Below are 19,566 nucleotides of genomic sequence, written 5' to 3'. Positions count from 1 at the left end.
ATCCGGGGTGACTCCAGGTCCATCCCGATCTTCCCAGGGCCCTCGCTCCAAGTGCACAGAGTTTCCAGGCAGGGGCGTATCTGAACTGCGGCGGTAGGGGGGGGCCAGGGCCAGAGTGGGGGGGCACATTATGGCCCCCGCCGCCGCTGCCGCCACCGCCATTGCCGATCCCCTCCCCCCAGCCGCTGCCATTGCCAATCTCCCCCCTCCGTTGTTGTCGCCTACCTTCGCTGGCGGGGGACCCCAACCCCCGCCAGCCGAGGTCCACGTCCTCCTGCCGGCTGCCGTTAAAAGAATTCCGTCAGCTGGCGGGGGACCCCCAACCCCCGCCAGCCAAGCCGAGGTCCTTTCATTTCTTCTTCCAGTAAAGCTGGCGCCGAAAGTTTCTTCTAGTCTGACATCGCTGCACGTACAACGTGCAGGACGTCAGACTCAGAAACAGAATGAGCTTCATTCCGTTTCTGAGTCTGAAGTCCTGCACGTTGTACGTGCAGCGACGTCAGACTCAGAAGAAACTTTCGGCGCCAGCTTTACTGGAAGAAGAAATGAAAGGACCTCGGCTTGGCTGGCGGGGGTTGGGGGTCCCCCGCCAGCTGACGGAATTCTTTTAACGGCAGCCGGCAGCGGCAGGAGGACGCGGACCTCGGCTGGCAGGGGTTGGGGTCCCCCACCAGCGAAGGTAGGCGACAACAACGGAGGGGGAGGGTTGGCAGCGGTAGTGGGGTCCAGGGCGAAATCTGCGGGGGCCCAGGCCCCTGAGGCCCCACGCAGATACGCCCCTGTTTCCAGGTGCTTTTTGGCTAGAATCAGGCGACCCTCAGGGGGAGGAATGCTGGCTTCGGCCTAACCCCTGGTAAGCCTTTCCTCAGCTGAGAGGTGCCCAGCTCTACCACTGGCTGCCTTTCAGGTGCTGTGGAGGACTTGCAGCACATCTGCATATCCTTACAGCCTTCTCCAGGGGTGACACCCAGGTCCACTCCGATCCACTCAGGGCCTCCGCTCTAGGTGCCGGCATTTTTCTCTTTACATCTAATCTTCTTCCCAGTTTTTTTTTTGTTACATTTGTACCCCGCACTTTCCCACTCATGGCAGGCTCAATGCGGCTTACATGGAGCAATGGAGGGTTAAGTGACTTGCCCAGAGTCACAAGGAGCTGCCTGTGCCTGAAGTGGGAATCGAACTCAGTTCCTCAGTTCCCCAGGACCAAAGTCCACCACCCTAACCACTAGGCCACTGCTAAAGTACCTCAGTCATTTATGGCCCCTATTCACATTCTCTTCCTAGCCTTGTCCCTTCCTAATCTTTTCCCTCACCCCCTACCTCTCTCCGCTACAGGAACTCACTGCCCATCCATCGACTTCATCACCTCACCTTCTCTCCTACCCTCTTCCTCCCTCTTGGCTTTTAATCTCCGTCTCTTTCTTCCCTCCATTTTGCCTTCCCCATTCAACCTAAATACTTCTCACCTTCGACGCCTTCGTGGCCACACCTCTCCTACTCTCCTCCGCTCTCTTTTACTCCTTCTCTTACTCTCAGCCGGTGACATCAATCCCAATCCTGGCCCTCCTCACCAACTATTATCTCAACTCTACAGATCTCACCGCGACCTCTCTAACCTCATCTCTATTCCTCTACTCCCCTCCTCTTCTCTGCCCTTCTCTTGCGCCCTATGGAGTGCCCGCTCTATATGTAACAAACTCCCCTATATCCAGGACCTCTTTATCTCGCGTCACCTCCATCTGCTCACCATAACAGAAACCTGGCTCTGCCCTGATGACTCTGTTTCAGTCGCAGCCCTCTGCCATGGCGGTTACCTTTTCTCACATACTCCTCGCCCTGCTGGTCGCGGGGGCGGTGTTGGATTACTTCTCTCTCCCTCCTCCAGATTTCAACCCCTTCTTCCACCTCAATCTCACTGTTTTTCTTCCTTTGAAGTCCACTCTATCTGCCTTTTTCTCTCCTCTGCCTCTTCGAATAGCGGTCATTTATCGTCCCCCTGATAAGTCCCTTTCATCCTTTCTCAGTGACTTTGATGCCTGGCTTGCCTTCTTCCATGATCCTTCCTCCCCCTCGCTCATCCTTGGTGACTTTAATATTCCTGCTAATGATCCTTCCAACTCTTATATTTCCAAGTTACTCGCTTTAACATCCTCCTTTAATCTCCAACTATGCTCCACCTCCCCCACTCATCAAAATGGTCACTGTCTTGATCTCATCTTCTCCTCCAACTGTTCACCCTCTAGTTTCCTTGCCTCTGATCTTCCCCTCTCTGATCACCATCTTATAACTTTCACACTTAAATCTCCTCCCCCCAGTCCCATCCTATCTTATCTAATTTAACTAGGAATCTTCACGATATTGACCCTTCATCTCTATCCTCCCATGTCTCAAACCTCCTCTCTACTGTGGCACCATCCACGTCTGTCAACGAGGCTGTTTCTTCTTACAACAATACTCTATCCTCTGCCTTAGACACACTTGCACCTTTGATGACCAGCCCTATAAGGCGTACAAAACCCCAACCTTGGCTGACTTCTAATATCCGCTACCTACATTCCTGTACCCGCTCCGCCGAACGCCTCTGGCAGAAATCTCGGGCCCTTGCTGATTTCTTACACTTTAAGTTCATGCTGACCTCCTTCCAATCTGCTCTTTTACGCGCCAAACAGGATTATTATATCCAACTGACCCACTCTCTTGGCTCTAACCCTCGACTTCTCTTCACCACATTGAACTCTCTCCTCAAGGTGCCCCCTCCCCCAACTCCCCCTTCATTATCTCCTCAGACCCTTGCTGAATTCTTTCACGACAAGGTTCAAAAGATAAACCTTGAATTCTCTACCTCGCCACCTCTTCCTCCACTAGTCCGTTCCCCTCTTTCTCCTTCCCCTCATTCCTTTTCCTCCTTTCCTGAAGTTACTATAGAGGAAACTACACTTCTCCTTTCTTCCTCAAAATGTACCACCTGTTCCTCTGATCCCATTCCCACCCACCTTCTTAATGCCATCTCACCTGCTCTTATTCCTTTTATCTGTCACATTCTCAACCTCTCACTTTCCACTGCAACTGTCCCTACTGCCTTTAAACATGCTGTGGTCACACCTCTCCTTAAGAAGCCTTCACTGGACCCTACTTGTCCCTCTAATTACTGACCCATCTCCCTTTTCTCTCCAAATTACTTGAGCGTGCTGTTCACCACCGCTGCCTTGATTTTCTCTCCTCACATGCTATTCTTGACCCACTACAATCTGGTTTTCGCCCACTCAACCGAAACTGCGCTTACTAAAGTCTCCAATGACCTATTACTGGCTAAATCCAGAGGTCAATATTCCATCCTCATTCTTCTTGATCTTTCCGCTGCTTTTGACACTGTCCTCACTTGGATTCCAGGGCTCTGTCCTTTCCTGGTTCTCTTCCTACATCTCCCTCCGCACCTTTAGTGTTCACTCTGGTGGATCCTCTTCTACTTCTATCCCTCTGCCTGTCGGCGTACCTCAGGATTCTGTTCTTGGTCCCCTCCTCTTTTCTATCTACACTTCTTCCATTGGTTCATTAATCTCATCCCATGGCTTTTCCTACCATCTCTAAGCTGATGACTCCCAAATCTACCTTTCTACCCCTGATATCTCACCTTGCATCCAAAACAAAGTTTCAGCGTGCTTGTCTGACATTGCTGTCTGGATGTCTCAACGCCACCTGAAATTAAACATGACCAAAACCGAGCTTCTCATTTTTCCCCCCAAACCCACCTCCCCACTCCCCCCATTTTCTATTTCTGTTGATGGCTCTCTCATTCTCCCTGTCTCCTCAGCTCGAAACCTTGGGGTCATCTTTGACTCTTCTCTCTCCTTCTCTGCTCATATCCAGCAGATCGCCAAGGCCTGTCGTTTCTTTCTTTACAACATCCGTAAAATCCACCCCTTTCTTTCCGAGCACTCTACCAAAACCCTCATCCACACCCTTGTCACCTCTCGTTTAGACTACTGCAATCTGCTTCTTGCTGGCCTCCCACTTAGTCACCTCTCCCCTCTCCAATTGGTTCAAACTCTGCTGCCCGTCTCGTCTTCCGCCAGGGTCGCTTTACTCATACTACCTCTCTCCTCAAGTCGCTTCACTGGCTCCCTATCCATTTTCGCATCCTGTTCAAACTTCTTCTACTAACCTATAAATGTGCTCACTCTGCTGCTCCCCAGTATCTCTCCACACTCGTCCTTCCCTACACCCCTTCCCGTGCACTCCGCTCCATGGGTAAATCCTTCTTATCTGTTCCCTTCTCCACTACTGCCAACTCCAGACTTCGCGCCTTCTGTCTCGCTGCACCCTACGCCTGGAATAAACTTCCTGAGCCCCTACGTCTTGCCCCATCCTTGGCCACCTTTAAATCTAGACTGAAAGCCCACCTCTTTAACATTGCTTTTGACTCGTAACCACTTGTAACCACTCGCTTCCACCTACCCTCCTCTCCTCTGTCCTGTACACATTAATTGATTTGATTTGCTTACTTTATTTTTTGTCTATTAGATTGTAAGCTCTTTGAGCAGGGATTGTCTTTCTTCTATGTTTGTGCAGCGCTGCGTACGCCTTGTAGCGCTGTAGAAATGCTAAATAGTAGTAGTAGTAGTAGTAGTTAGTTAATTAACCTTTTTAATGTTTTTTTTAACCCCCAAACAGAAATACCCCCCACCAACCCACATTAACAAATTGACATAAAGCTTCCACTAGAGCCCAAATCTGTCTTAAACTTTTGAATATATGGTTTCTTAATAGCTGCAATTTCTTCATACTTCCGCACAACACAAACAACATTCCACCAGGCATTCCTTGACAATGCAGTATTATCTTTCCATTCAGACAGAATAAATTGAATCGCTATTGTCATATACAAATCAAACAGCTTAGCCTAATCCTTATGCAAAAAAAAAGTTAAAACAGCTGACCTTAATATAAGTTTTGTAAGTGAGCTCAAGCTGAATATTTAATACATTCGTAATCCTCTCCCAAACCGAACCCTTGAACTGCTTTAAATTTAAACATGTAAACAGCATATGACAGAAAGTACCCACAGCTGGGACCAGCACAAACGTGACCCATTCTCAGACTGTTTGAACACCTTATAATGAATTCAACACCGCTGTCTTGATTTTATTTCTCTCAAGCTATTTTTGATCCATTTCAATCTGGCTTTTGATCTCTACATTCTGCCAAAACAGCCCTTGTCAAGGTCTCCAGTGCCCTTTTCCTGGCCAAATCCAAAAGCCTTTACTCAGTCCTCAACCTTCTTGACCTATCTGCTGCTTTGACACTATGAATCATCACCTACTCCTTGATACACTGTCCTTGACTGGATTTCGGGACTCTGTTCTGTCTTGGTTTTCCTCTTAGTGCTCCCTCATACTTTTAGTATATGCTCTGGTGGATCCTTAGTGTACCTCGAGGCTCTGTCTTAGGGCTTCTTCTCTCTCTTTACTTGTTCTCTAGGTGTTCTGATCTCCTCCCATTTACATGAAGAGTCTGAGATCTACCTCTCTACATCAGACATTTCACCAAGAATCCAGACCCAAGTGCCAGCATGCTTGTCCAGCATTGCTGCCCGGACGTCCTACCACCATCTGAAACTGAACGTGGCCATGACCAAGCTTCTTATCTTTCCCCCTAAACTTGCTTCTGTGGATAATACTGTCATCCTGCTTGTCTACTTAATGCATAGTAACATGGTAACATAGTAGGTGAAGGCAGAAAAAGAAATAGAGAAAATGATGGCAGATATAATCGAGTGCTAACTTTTGTATGCCATTTACTCCCCACCCCGGCATGTCCAAATGAATGTATTGCAGAAAAATTGAATATTAAAATATAAAAGTAGACATACAATGGCTGTGCAAGGTATTAGCATTATAATATATAAATAATAAATGTGACAAAAACATAGATATATATGCATCAGTTTGAAAACAATTATAAAATATACATTCATAACTAAAAAATGTTTAGATTAATAACTGCATATTTTATAATTGTTTTCACATTGATGCATGTTTATGTTTTTGTCACAACGTTTATTATTTATATATTATAATGCTAATACCTTGCACAGCCGCTGTCCTTGCCTTAATCTCCGTGCAGAAATTGAAGCATATTCTAAGCTTCCAGGGTTCAAAATGGTAGAACTCGATAACTAAAACCATAAGAAGCATCAGAAATCTCCTTCAATTCAGAAAAGAAATGAAAACCTACCTCTTCAAAAAATTCTACAATTAATCTCAAAGATATTATCACCTTCCTTTCAAAACTACCTCTTCAAAAAACTACACAAATAAAGATCACCAAAACTCTACAACTGAACAAAAAGCCACGATTTCCTTTTCAAATCTATCTCTCCAAAACGCTATGCTTAACCACACGAACTATTAGAATGCCCTCTCCACACCGCACAACACTATTATAACTCCAACAAATGTAAATTGTAAGACGCTTTGAACTGAAATGTGTTTTTGGATAATAGTGGGATACAAAAATGCATAAATAAATAAAAATAAATAAATAACAATACGTATAACTTAGGGCCCTTTTAACAAGCTGAAGAAAAAGGGGGCCTGCGCTGGTGTCAGCACGTGTTTTTGATGCACGCCCAGTGGCGTTCCTAGGGGGGCCGGTGGGGGCGGTCCGCCCCGGGTGCACGCCGCTGGAGGGATGCCGCGCGTGCCTGTCCTCCGTTGTTCCATGCTTCTTCTCTGCCCCGGAACAGGTTACTTCCGTGGCAGAGAAGAAGCATGGAACAACGGAGGACAGGCGCGCGCGGCACCCCCCCAGCGGCGTGCACCCGGTGGGGGGGTTCCTTCACGGGGGTGTCCTTTCGCCGGGGAGGTCCGCGCTGCATCAGGGGGGGCGCTGCACCCGGGGGGCAGGGCGCATCGGCGATCTGCCCCGGGTGCCAGCCCCCCCAGGAACACCCTTTTCTACAGGAAATGACCGTGCAGCAAGTAAAACACTTGCTGCGTGGCCATTTCGGGGGGGGGGGGGGGAGAGCACTTACCACCAACCATTGAGGTGGCAGTAAGGGCTCCCATGCTAACCCGGCAGTAAATGGGCAGCTCACGGCACTGCCAAATTACCACCAGGTACACCCTGGCATTACAAAAATAAATATATTTTTGTAGTGCCAGATATGATGGCACGCTGGGGGTGGAAAGTACCGCCGGGCTGCTGCGGTAGCCTGGCAATACTTCCTGTTTAGTGAGTGGTAAGCCCACATTGAGCTTACGGCCGCTCTGTAAGAGGGGCCCTTAATTAGTTAACTAGCTAATCAGCGCTGTCAGTTGGATATTAAGCAATTACCAGCACTGATTGGATTAATTAAGATTTATGTGCACAACTTGCTAAGCATATTTTATAATTATTTGTGTACTTAAATTCTAAGCCACATAGTTGAGAAGGGGGCATGGCCATGGGCGGGAATGGGCTTTTCTAAAACCTATATACGATGTTATAGAATACACCCGCTCTGTGCCTAATTTAAGTGTCAGGATTTGGTCGTGTGGAAAGGTGCTTGGCGTATTTTATATACCGTATAGAAATTCATGCCTTTTCTATAAAATATAGGCATACTTTAGAGAATATGCCTAGGCATATTCTTTTTCTGTGTGTAATTTTCAGTTGCCATATATAGCATCTAGCCCTGTATGTCTACTTTTACATTTTAATATTCATTTTTTATTTTTAATAAATATAGTTATTTAACTATGATATTTGATTGTTTTTATATACACATTTTATGTTTTTTTTATTTTAATTGAATTCTTGTTTATGTTGTTTTGTAGAAATTACATAACTGACTCCTGAGGCAGGCACATGTGGCACCAAAACGCAGGTTTGCATTGAGCCATTTTTTAACCATTACCTATAAATAAAACTACTTGCTTTGAAACAACATTAGTGGAGGAGTGGCCCAGTGGTTAGGGTGGTGGACTCTGGTCCTGAGGAATTGAGTTTGATTCCTACTTCAGGCACAGGCAGCTCCTTGTGACTCTGGGCAAGTCACATAACCCTCCATTGCCCCAGGTACAAATAAGTACCTGTTTACAATATGTAAGCCACATTGAGCCTGCCATGAGTGGGAAAGCATGGGGTACAAACGTAACAAAAATAGAAATACCCCCTTCTTCTCTTTTTGTTAGCGTTTTGTATTTTGTTGTTAGGGGGGGGGGGTCACGTGTGCTTTTTCTCTTTTTCATAAAATAAGTAACTCACAGGTTGGCACACACAGGGCTCCTTTTGCTAAGTGGCAGCAAGACCAACGCAGGCTTATTTCTCACTATAATGGAAGTAGCACCAGGTTACCAAGGCAGCCCGGTGGTACTGCCCACCCCTAACGTGCCATCATCTCTGATGCTACAAAAATGTATTTAATTTTGTAGAGCTGTTGTAGCCCCAGACTGTACCTGGCGGTAATCGGGCAGTGCCGCGAGCTGCCCGGTTACTGCCGGGTTAGCATGGGAGCCCTTAACGCCATCTCAATGGGTGACTGTAAGGGCTGCCCCCCCCCCCCCCCGAAAATGGCCGCGTGGCAAGTGCTTTCCTGCAGGAAAGTGAGACCTTCCCTTTGACCAGCTTCTAAAAAATGGGACCTCAGTGTGCATGAAAAACACGTGCTGTCGCCAGAGCCGGCCCCCTTTTGCCGCAGCTTGGTAAAAGGAGTCCACAAACAGGCAAAATACCACAAAATGCTATAAAGAGTTCTGCGGAAGCCTATTAGCCTGCACTACCTGTGCACTGACCCCCCCCCCCCCCCCCCCCGGATTCTATATATGGCATCCAAAATTGGATGCTAGTGCAAGATGTGCGCCCAACTAAATTATCTAACAAGCCAAACAGTGCCAATAATTGGGTGCTAGTTTCCACTAACTGGCACCAATTTAAATTTTTGTGCACTTCTTGCAACATGCTATTCTATAACAATGTGCACCCAAATCCCCTAGCGCACAACCCAAAGGGGTGTGAGGCCATGGAAGGTACATGGATGAGTCAGGAGCATTCCTAAAATTTGCAAGCAGTGTTATGAACATCAGGAATGTGCACCCAAATTGGGTGTCTGGAATTACACCTGGTTTCAGCAGGCATAAGTCCCCCATATTTGGATGCCCAAATTGGCACGCAATGCTATTCTATAATGGGTACTCATCTTTGAGCACCATTTACTGAATTTAGCCCTACGGGCTTAATGCCCTTTAGTAAATGGGCCCGTATATTTTATTTAATTAGATTTTTGCTCACACCTTTTTCAGTAGTAGCTCAAGGTGAGTTACATTCAGGTACTCTGGATATTTCTCTGTCCCAGGAGGGCTCATAGTCTAAGTTTGTACCTGAGGCAATGGAGGGTTAAGTGACTTGCCCAAGGTCACAAGGAGCAGCAGTGGGATTTGAACTGGCCACCTCTGGATTGCAAGACTGGTGCTCTAACCACTAGGCCACTCCTCCACTCCATAAATATTTTGAATAATGGCATTTAAGTGCATAATGGAGGAGTGACCTTGTGGTTAGAGCACTGGTCTTGACATCCAGAGGTGCCAAGTTCAAATCCCACTGCTGCTCCCTTGTGCTCTTGGGAAATCACTTAACCCTCCATTGCCTTAGGTAGAAAGTTATCCCCCGTGTTTACTAAGCTGTGCTAGCAGCTGCCTGCTCTAATGCCAACACAGCCCGTACACTTTGAATGGGCAGCTTAGTAAACGGGGGGTGGGGGGGGGGGGGGGGGTTAGATTGTGAGCCTTCCAGGGACAGGGAAATACCCAGAGTACCTGAATGTAACTCACCAAAAGCTACTACTGTAAAACACGTAAGCAAAATCCAAATAAATAAATATGTGTACATAACTGCCAGAATTCTACCTAAGTGCTATTCTGTAAGTCCTTGCATAACTTACATATCATGTATTTACAAGGGGGTTGTAGTATGGGCACAGCTTGGATGGGACTCAGATTTGGCACAGAGCTTATAGAATGCTCTAAGGCAGTGTTTCCCCAAGTCAAGTCCGGTCCTGGAGTACGCCTTGCCAGTCAGGTTTTCAGGATATCCACAATGAATATGCATGAAATTGATTTGCATACACTGCCTCCCTTATATGCAGATCTCTTTCATGCATGTTCATTGTGGATATCCTGAAAACCTGACTGGCAATGGGGTAGTCCAGGACCGGACTTGGGAAGCACTGCTATAAGAGGCCCTTTTACTAAGCCGTGGTAGGGCTACCACGCATGTAGTGTACGCTAAATCAACACTACCACCAGGGTAGTGTGGGTACCTTGAGGTAATTCTGAAGTTTACACATGCTGTTTCCCACTGTAGAAAATAAATTTCTATTTTCTACTACAGGGGGCGCTCCCGGCAGTAATCAGTAGCGCGGCTACATTGCCGTAAACTGCCTGATTACCGTATGAGTAGTGCACGAGCCCTTACCACCAAGTAAATAGGTGGCATTAAGGGCTCAGGCAGTCAGGGATGGTGCTAGGGTTTCTGGCGCCCTCCTGCAGCCTATTAGTCGGCGCCTCCTACCCATCCAGGGATAGGGTCACTATGGCTCCGCCCCTACAGTAGCACACCCTACAGTAGCCATACCCCTTTTACCGGCCATGGCGCATATAAACAGGCATCACTGTTTACACCAGTATAGGAGAAGAAAAATAACTTGGTTTTTTTTCATTATAAATGATTTCTGTAAACTGTTACAGCTCCAGTATACCGAAAATGACACAAACCAAATTAGCATACAGACCAGGAATTAGGAGAACAGTCTTGCCAAACCTGAAACAATATGTTTTCAAAATCTCAGAACCTAACAAACAGATCCTTATTCAGACACTTGGCCTTGCAGTCACACATGCAGAACAGAGAAAGCTCCTCTTCAAATTTTAACTTGAAATCCTAAGAAGCTAGACTCTGCATGCAGCACAATACCAGAAAAACAGAAAGAAATACATTGCTATACATTGCAAAATAAGACAGCAGATGTAAATTCTCAGATTGGACATATTCCAAACACTAAAATTAAAATAAAATGATTTTTCTACCTTTGTTGTCTGGTGATTTTGTTTTTCTGATCATGTTGGTCCCAGTCTCTGATTCTGCTGCTCTCTATCTGCTCTCTTAACTCCATTTCCAGGGCTTCTATTCCATTTATTTCTTTACTTTCCTCCTTTCTTCTTCATTTCGTGCCCTACATCCATAGGTAAAAGCTGGGTCCTCCACGGACTTGACTGGAGGAGGTATAGAGTGGACCCAGCTTTTGCCTATTTTCTCCATCCATGTGTATTTTTTCTTTTCCTTTTCCCTAATCTCTGTTCAGTATGCATCTCCTTCCTCTTTCTTCCCCCTCCTCCATCCATGTACATCTCCTTCCTCATTCTTCCTTCCCCTCCATGTCCAAATTTCTCCTCTCTCCCCTCCATCCATGTGCATCTCCTCCTCTGTCTTCTCTCTCCTCCATCCATGTCCAGCATTTCTCCTCTTTCCCTCCATCCATGTGCATCTCCTTTCTCTGTCTTTCCTTCCCTCCATCTCTGTCCATCATTTCTCCTCTCTTCCCTGCCCTACACTCCATCCATGTCCAGCATTTCTGCTCTCTCCCCTCCCCTCCATCCATATGTATCTCCTTCCTGTCTTCCCTCTCCTCCATCCATGTCCAGCATTTCTCCTGCCCTCCCCTTCATCCATCCATGTCCAGCAACTCTCCTCTCTTGCCTGCCTTCTCCTCCATCCATATCCAGCAATTCTCCTCTCCCCTGCCCTCCCCTCCATCTCCAGCAATTTCTCCTCTCTCCCCTACCCTCCCTTCCTATCCATGTCCAGCAATTCTCCTCTGCCCTTCCCTCCCATCCATGTCCAGCGATTCTCCTGTCCTCCCGTCCCATCCCATCCATGTCCAGTAACTGTCCCCAGCCCCCACCTGCCCCCCTTTTCAGCCCCCGAGTTCCAGTTCCAACCCCAGCCCTCATCTGCCTGCCCTCCTCCCACAACAACCCTCCTTTCCTTCCTGCCGCCCTGCATTTAAAACTTTTATTTTAGCTCAAGTCACAGTGGCAGCAGTGAAAGCAGCAGGCTCGCCTCCAGCTTTCCCTTCCCTCTCAGTTTCAGCCCTTGCGGAAACAGGAAATTACGTCAGAGGATGGCGGAATACTGAGAGGGAAGGGAAGGCTGGAGGCGAGCCTGCTACTTTCACTGCCGTCGCTGCAACTTGAGGTAAAATAAAAGTTTTAAATGCAGGGTGGCAGGAAGGAAAGGAGGGCTGTTGTGGGAAGCTGAGGGCGGGTAAATGAGGACCATGAGCTGCCTGCAGGAATTGTGAGTCTCCCGGCAGCGGCGGTAAGCATGGCTTGTGGCGCCCTCCAGAAGTTGGCGCCCCCCTGCCATGCTTACCGGGTTACGCCGGCCCTGCAGGCAGTAAATAGCCACATGCTACTTTTAATATTAGAACACAGCCATTTACTGCCCCATTTAAAAAAGGTATTTTTACCTGCCACGGTATAAAATGGCCCAGCATGCACCAATTTCACAAGCCCACACTAGCGCAGGCCACTTCTTACCGCAGCTTAGTAAAAGGGCCCCTAAGTTAAGTGCATATTTGTGGCATTTAGGCTCTAACACGTATACCAGCTCTATGAGTGACACAAGGGTTGGCATCTAATTTTTAAGCATGTATAGACCTGGTTATGCTAGTCAAACATAAATGACAAGTGACCGACTCACCTGCAAATGCACAGTAGAGTCGGAACGCTGAGAGTGTAGAAGTCCAAGCCCCACCTCCACCAGCAGTACAGCCCAATAGGGAGGAGGGCTTGGACATGGGCGTGGAAATCAGAGGAGGAGGGAGCAGGGAGGGAAGGAGGGGGCAGAACTGAGGGAAACAGATGCTGGGGGAGGGCAGGGGAGAAAGCAGGGTTGGTGGACGGGGGGGGGGGGGCATAGGAAAACAAAAAACTAGCCCGTTATTACGGGCTTAATGGCTAGTATTCAATAAAGGAAAGTAAGGGCCTTCATTCCTTTATAAAATATGGTCCTGCCCGGTGCCCTATTGTAGAATTGCCCTCATAATAACAGAACATAAGATTCCAAAGTTCTGGAAATGACCTGCTGGGGATATGGGAAGGAGACGGACCCCAACCTGAGTCTACTTTTGCAGTGCCCTAAATTCCTAATTCGACTAGCACAGAGCGTAAACATGGCAAGAAATGTGCAGAGGGAAGGCACGTTGCATGCAGTAGGTGAGGTCAGTGTTCAGGAGATTTGTTTGAGTGGTTGATCGGTTTAAAAAATGACTGTTTGTTCATTCTTGGATTACAGCATACCTAAGCTCACACAAGCTCTGTGCCAAATGAACCAGAACTGACTTTAAAGCCCTTGGTGGAAGGAGTTGATAGTGATAAGAGTAGAGATGGGATCCAGGCTTCAGACTGTACTGCTGTGAGCATCCTGTTATGCTGCCAGACTTTGTATTGCTAAAAAGATCTGAAGATTCTACTGTGGCTGCTAAAGGCAAAGCAGCATTTGTTCCAAAAAGCTCTCCCTGCCCTTGCCCTGCTGCCTCCCTTGAGTCCAATCTATACTTCAGTTATTCCATTTGAGATGAGACAGAAACTGCTGCTAACCAGCCTGGGTTTTATCATCTTATACTCCCAGCTCCCAAACCAGAGCTTCCCAAACTTTGGGAGTCACAAAACCCCACCTTTGGGTTCACGACCTGGATAGGCTCTCCCCCTAGGTGATGATCATTATTCTGCACCTCCCAGGAGCCATGCAATTTTACTTGGCCCCTATCACGAGATGACAAGCATTCCAAACACATTTACAAAAGACTTTTGTTCCTTTAGCAATCTGTGACAGTCCCATCTTCCACTCGCTGTAAAAAGTAATAGCATCATAAAAGCAGTATCATTAAAAAAAATATTTTAAAATAACAATAAACTTACCTTTCATTGTCCCGCACACTTAGAGGGAGGTTTGCAATTTCCTTGTCTCCAAATTGTGATGTTTTCTTAATCCAAATAAATAACTTCTATTTAAATGCAGGATTTTGATTATGTATTTTTTCCTTCCAGTAAAGCAATGCTTGTGGGTATCCTACGGTTATCACATGTGAGCATATTGCAAATGCAAAATAAATGGAAGAAGGAGGGTGGGAGCTGAGTGATTATAGAGAACCGGGTACTCTTCCCCCTGTGAGTTCCAGAGGTGTCCTCTCCCAGCTCTCAGACATAGCTCACCGTTATTTCACTTTCTCTCCTTCCAAACACTGACCATCCAACTCAGTCTCAAAACTCCTTCCTTTCAGTCTAGAGCCGAAGTAAACTTCCTTGATATTTGAAAATATTTGAAAACAGAAGGGGGGAGGGGCACTGGCACAACCTATGTCCTCACTGGCTTTTCCTTCAGACACCGTCTCTGTTCAAGGATCAGGATACAAAACACTCTGGCCACTTTTCCCTGCGAGCTAAGGGAAATATGACACAGGGAAATATGTGCTGAGAGATGGAAGAGCCCCCCCCCCCTACCCTACATTGGCCGACATTAATCGCTAACATATGTGTGGGCTTGTGCTGACTGTAGATCTTTTTTGGGGGGAAGGGGAGATGCTCAGATCTCCCTTCACAGCACAGTCAACACGGTTCCCTAGTAAATCAAAGAGTGTGAATTCTCTAATGTATATCAAGTGATCTTTTTGAATCAGAGAGCATATTTCAAGGGCTAGTCTTCGAAGTTATGCGTGCAGACTGATTTGCTTTATTTTTTTCATAGTAAAGAGGGACAACAAATATACCGAGAGAAGAAGCAGAATAAGCTAAGGGGCCCCTTAATTAAAGTGCCATTAATTTTTACTCTTACTTTGTGTTGGATGCAAAACAATGCACATTCCCCCTAATTCTATACACCAATGCACACAATTTGACAATTTTATGACAAAACGTTACATGTGCAAGTTATAGAACACCTGTAACTTAATTGTTAAATTAACTGCTAATTGGCTTTAATAAGTAATAATTAGCTATAATTAGTGTTAATCTGCACTAACTAGCACAAAGTTTGCCCAGTTTTCATAGGGGTCCTTTTACTAAGGCACAGAAGAGTTAACACGCTGGGCTAGCAGATGCGCATATTAGTAATTCTGAGTTTGGCGCGTGCCGAATCCCACAGTAGAAAATAAATTTCTATTTTCTACCATGGGGGGGGGGGGGCATTCCCGGTCGTAATCAGCAACTAGTGCATGCTGCATGGTTACCATGCGGGTATCATGTGAGCCCTTACCGCTTGGTCAATGGGTGGTGGTAAGGACTCAGGCCGTAAATAGGTGTGCGTTAGTTTTAATTTCGGCACACGCCCATTTCTCAGCCCATTAAAAAAAGTCCTTTTTCGCATCCGTGGTAAAAAATGGCCCTGCACGCGCCTAAAAGATGCGTACTACTGCAGGCTACTTTTTGCTGAGGCTTAGTAAAAGGACCCCATAGTTTCCAGATGATACTGAGGGGCATAATCGAAAGGGGCGCCCAAGTTTTCCTGAGGACGTCCTCGCAGTACGTCCCGGCGAAGGGGCGGGGAAACCCGTATTATCAAAACAAGCTGGACAAATATCCCAAATCGCGAAATTTAGTTCAACCTTAGAGATGGTCGTCCCCGATTTTCGGCAATAATGGAAACCGAGGACGCCCATCTCATAAACGACCAAATCCAAGTCATTTGGTCATGGGAGGAGCCAGCATTCGTAGTGTACTGGTCCCCCTCACATGCCAGGACACCAACCGGGCACCCTAGGGGGCACTGCAATGGACTTCACAAATTGCTCCTAGGTGCATAGCTCCCTTACCTTGGGTGCTGAGCCCCCCAAAACCCACTCCTCACAACTGTACACCACTACCATAGCCCTAAGGGGTGAAGGTGGGCACCTACATGTGGGTACAGTGGGTTTCTGGTGGGTTTTGAAGGGATCACATTTACCACCACAAGTGTAACAGGTGGGGGGGGGGGGATGGTCCAGGGTCCGCCTGCCTGAAGTGCACTGCACCCACTAAAACTGCTCCATGGACCTGCATACTGCTGTCATGGAGCTGGGTATGACATTTGAGGCTGGCAAAAAATATTTAAAAAGATTTTTTTTAGGGTGGGAGGGGGTTGGTGACCACTGGGGGAGTAAGGGAAGGTCATCCCCGATTCTCTCCGTTGGTCATCTGGTCAGTTCGAGCACTTTTTGAGGCTTGGTCATAACAAAAAATGGACCAAGTAAAGTCGGCCAAGTGCTCATCAGGGACGCCCTTCTTTTTTCCATTATCGGTCGAGGACACCCATATGTTAAGCATGCCCCAGTCCCGCCTTCGCTACACTTCCGACATGCCCCCATGAACTTTGGTCATCCCCGTGACAGAAAGCAGTTGAGGACACCCAAAATTGGCTTTCGATTATGCCGATTTGGACGACCCTAGGAGAAGGAGAAGGCGCCCTTCTCTTTCGAAAGTAATCCTGACTGTGAACTAGAGAATTAATATGAAGATCCAAAGACGTTAAAGGAACAAATGTAACCCCTAGGATTTTCAAAAAGGAATCAAATTTAACAATAGTGTTGTCAATTAAAACACTTGAAATAGGAATAACATTTAGCAGAGGGTCAATCCATAGAAACTTAGTTTTGACTTTTCTTTTAACCAGCTCTTAATCCACAGTAGGAGACTGCCTCCTATCACAAGACTTTATTTCCTCAATAGTTGTTCATGAGGTACTTTGTCAAATGCGTTCTGAAAATCCAGGTACACAATCCAGCTTATAATCGAAAGACAAAAACGCCTATATTGCGACCTAAATCGGGAGATAGGCGTTTATCTACCAAAAACGAATAACGCGGTATAATCGAAAGCCGAACTTGGACGTTTTCAACTGCACTCCATTGCGGAAGCGTACAAAGTTGACGGGGGCGTGTAGAAGGCGTGGTGAAGGCGGAACTGGGGTGTGGTTATCAGCCGATCAGAGATGGGCGCCTTTCGCCGATAATGGAAAAAAAATATGCGTTTTTAGCGAGAATTTAGGGCACTTTTCCTGGACCCTGTTTTTCCACGAATAAGGCCCCCAAAAGTGCCCTAAATGACCAGATTACCACTGGAGGGAATCGGGGATGACCTCCCCTGACTCCCCCAGTGGTCACAAACCCCCTCCCACCACAAAATATGCCATTTCACAACTGTTTATTTTCACCCTCAAATGTCATACCCACCTCCCTGGCAGCAGTATGCAGGTCACTGGAGCAGTTATTAGGGGGTGCAGTGGACTTCAGGCAGGTGGACCCAGGCCCATCCCTCCCCTACCTTTTACAATTGTGCTGCTTAATGCTTATTAGTCGTCCAACCCCCCAAACCCACTGTACCCACATGTAGGTGCCCCCCTTCACCCCTTAGGGCTATAGTAATGGTGTAGACTTGTGGGCAGTGGGTTTTGAGGGGGATTTGGGGGGCTCAACACACAAGGGAAGGGTGCTATGCACCTGGGAGCTGTTTTACCTTTTTTTTTGTTTTTGTAAAAGTGCCCCCTAGGGTGCCCGGTTGATGTCCTGGCATGTGAGGGGGGACAGTGCACTACGAATCCTGGCCCCTCCCACGAACAAATGCCTTGGATTTATTCGTTTTTGAGCTGGGCGCTTTCATTTTCCATTATCGCTGAAAAACAAAAACGCCCAGCTCACAAATTGTCGAATAAAACATGGACGTCTATTTTTTTCAAAAATACGGTTCGGTCCGCCCCTTCATGGACCCATTCTCAGAGATAAACGCCCATGGAGATAGACGTTTTCGTTCAATTATGCCCCTCAATATAAACCAGCTTACCTTGATCCTCATGCTAATTTATCTGTTCTAAATAATGTCGATTGATGAGGTGATGACCAAAATGATTGAAGGGATGGATCAACTCTCATATGAAAAAAGGCTAAAGAGGTTAGGGCTCTGCAGCCTGGAGAAGAGACAGATGAGGGGAGGATATAATAGAGGTCTATACAATCCTGAGTGGAGTGGAATGGGTAAACACAAATCAATTATTCATTCTTTCAAAATGTACAAATACTAGAGGACACTCCATGAAGTTATATAGCAGTACATTTAAAACAAACAAGAGAATATATTTTTTTACTCAATGCATAGATAAGGAAAGGTAAAGGTAATGCATTTGGTATGCCACCTTTCTGTGGTACAACCAAAGTGGTTTTATAGATTATATTATATTATATTATATTTATTTATTTACTTATTTTAGATAAGTTATATTCCGCCTTTTGCCACGTAAAGCAGCCCCAAAGCGGCTTACAATGACCTAATGAAAACAATTACAATGACTGAGAGGGCAGAAGGGAAGAGAAGGGTATGTAAATACAATAGTTAAGCAAATAAACAAGCTGGCAGGGAAAAAGAAAGCAAAATGAAGAAGAAGAGAACGCTGAATGTAAAAAAAGTCCAGAATCAGGTCTTCACTCGCTGACACATTAAGGCAGGTGATCAAATCCTGTGAACTGGACAGGGATGCAGGCAGGAACCAACAACTTGTATCAGCAATCCAAGAGGAAGCAAGGCCCCATCGACGCATAGCACTGTCCCAGCACCCATTGACCTAGTGGTAAGGGCTCATGCACTACCTGCACGGTAACCATGCAGCATGCGCTAACTGCTGATTATGACTGAGAATGCCCCCCACAGTACAAAGTAGAAAATTGTTTTCTACCATGGGATTCAGCATGCGCCAAACTCAGAATTACCTTTGGGCGTATGTGCCAGTCTGGTAGTAGTGCCGCTTTGGCACACACTACCCGCGTGTTACCCTCCCGCGCCTTAGTAAAAGGGCCCCTATGAAAACTGAAGCAAATTTATAATTATTGTTATATGACTCTACTTCAGATCATTGTACAAGCTTATGGTCTATCACGATGGATGGAGGGTTAAAGGAAAGAGACAGAGAGGATACTGGATGGTGGAGGGGAGAGAGACAAGGTAGGGGATGCTAGCTGGCAGGGGAAGAAACAAAGAGACAAAATAGGATGCTGGCTGGCAGGGGGAGAGATCTTCTATGGGTTCCTAACGTAGGTGACATCAAAATCTCTTTTGGGAAATATGAACTCCCCCTCAAATCACAAGTCAGGAACCTTGGAATACAGCTCAATCCCTCAAATCCAAGCAACCTTCAAGAGCAGCTTCTATCACTTGTGACAAATATGTTGCCTGTCTCTTTAAATTGAGAAGGCAAGCCTTATCTCAGTTGGGTATGCCATGATAACATCAAGACTGGATTATTGTAATGCAGTCTACAATGATCTGATTACAAAGGGATTGCACCAGCTCCAATTAATTCAGAATGCTGCAGTAAGACTAATAGAAGGTTGTAAGCGACGTGACCACATCACACCATTTTTGCATAAACTTCACTGGCTACCAGTACAATACAGAGCCAAATTTAAAACACTCTGTTTGATCTTTAAGCCCATTAAAGGAAATGACCCAGAGTACTTGAAGAACAGGATCTCCCTCTACACCCCTTCAAGGTCACTAAGGTCTTCCC

At 46.4% G+C, this 19,566-nt stretch overlaps 1 protein-coding gene across 1 annotated transcript in view; it reads right to left on the bottom strand.

The window, feature by feature from the left end:
* SCARA3 (scavenger receptor class A member 3) overlaps window positions 1-14,438 on the bottom strand; it is a 66,601-nt gene extending 52,163 nt beyond the window's left edge. Inside the window, exon 1 of the mRNA XM_030198669.1 lies at window positions 13,959-14,438. Within this exon, the coding sequence (XP_030054529.1) occupies window positions 13,959-13,965 (7 nt within the window). The 5' untranslated portion in view covers window positions 13,966-14,438. The remainder of the gene's footprint in view (window positions 1-13,958) is intronic.
* Between the last annotated feature and the right edge of the window lie 5,128 nt (window positions 14,439-19,566).

Source organism: Microcaecilia unicolor, chromosome 3 (genome assembly GCF_901765095.1).
Source record: "Microcaecilia unicolor chromosome 3, aMicUni1.1, whole genome shotgun sequence".
Lineage (NCBI taxonomy): Eukaryota > Metazoa > Chordata > Amphibia > Gymnophiona > Siphonopidae > Microcaecilia > Microcaecilia unicolor.
The sequence above is the reverse complement of the archived record's forward strand: the minus strand, read 5'-3'. Positions and strand labels throughout refer to the sequence as shown.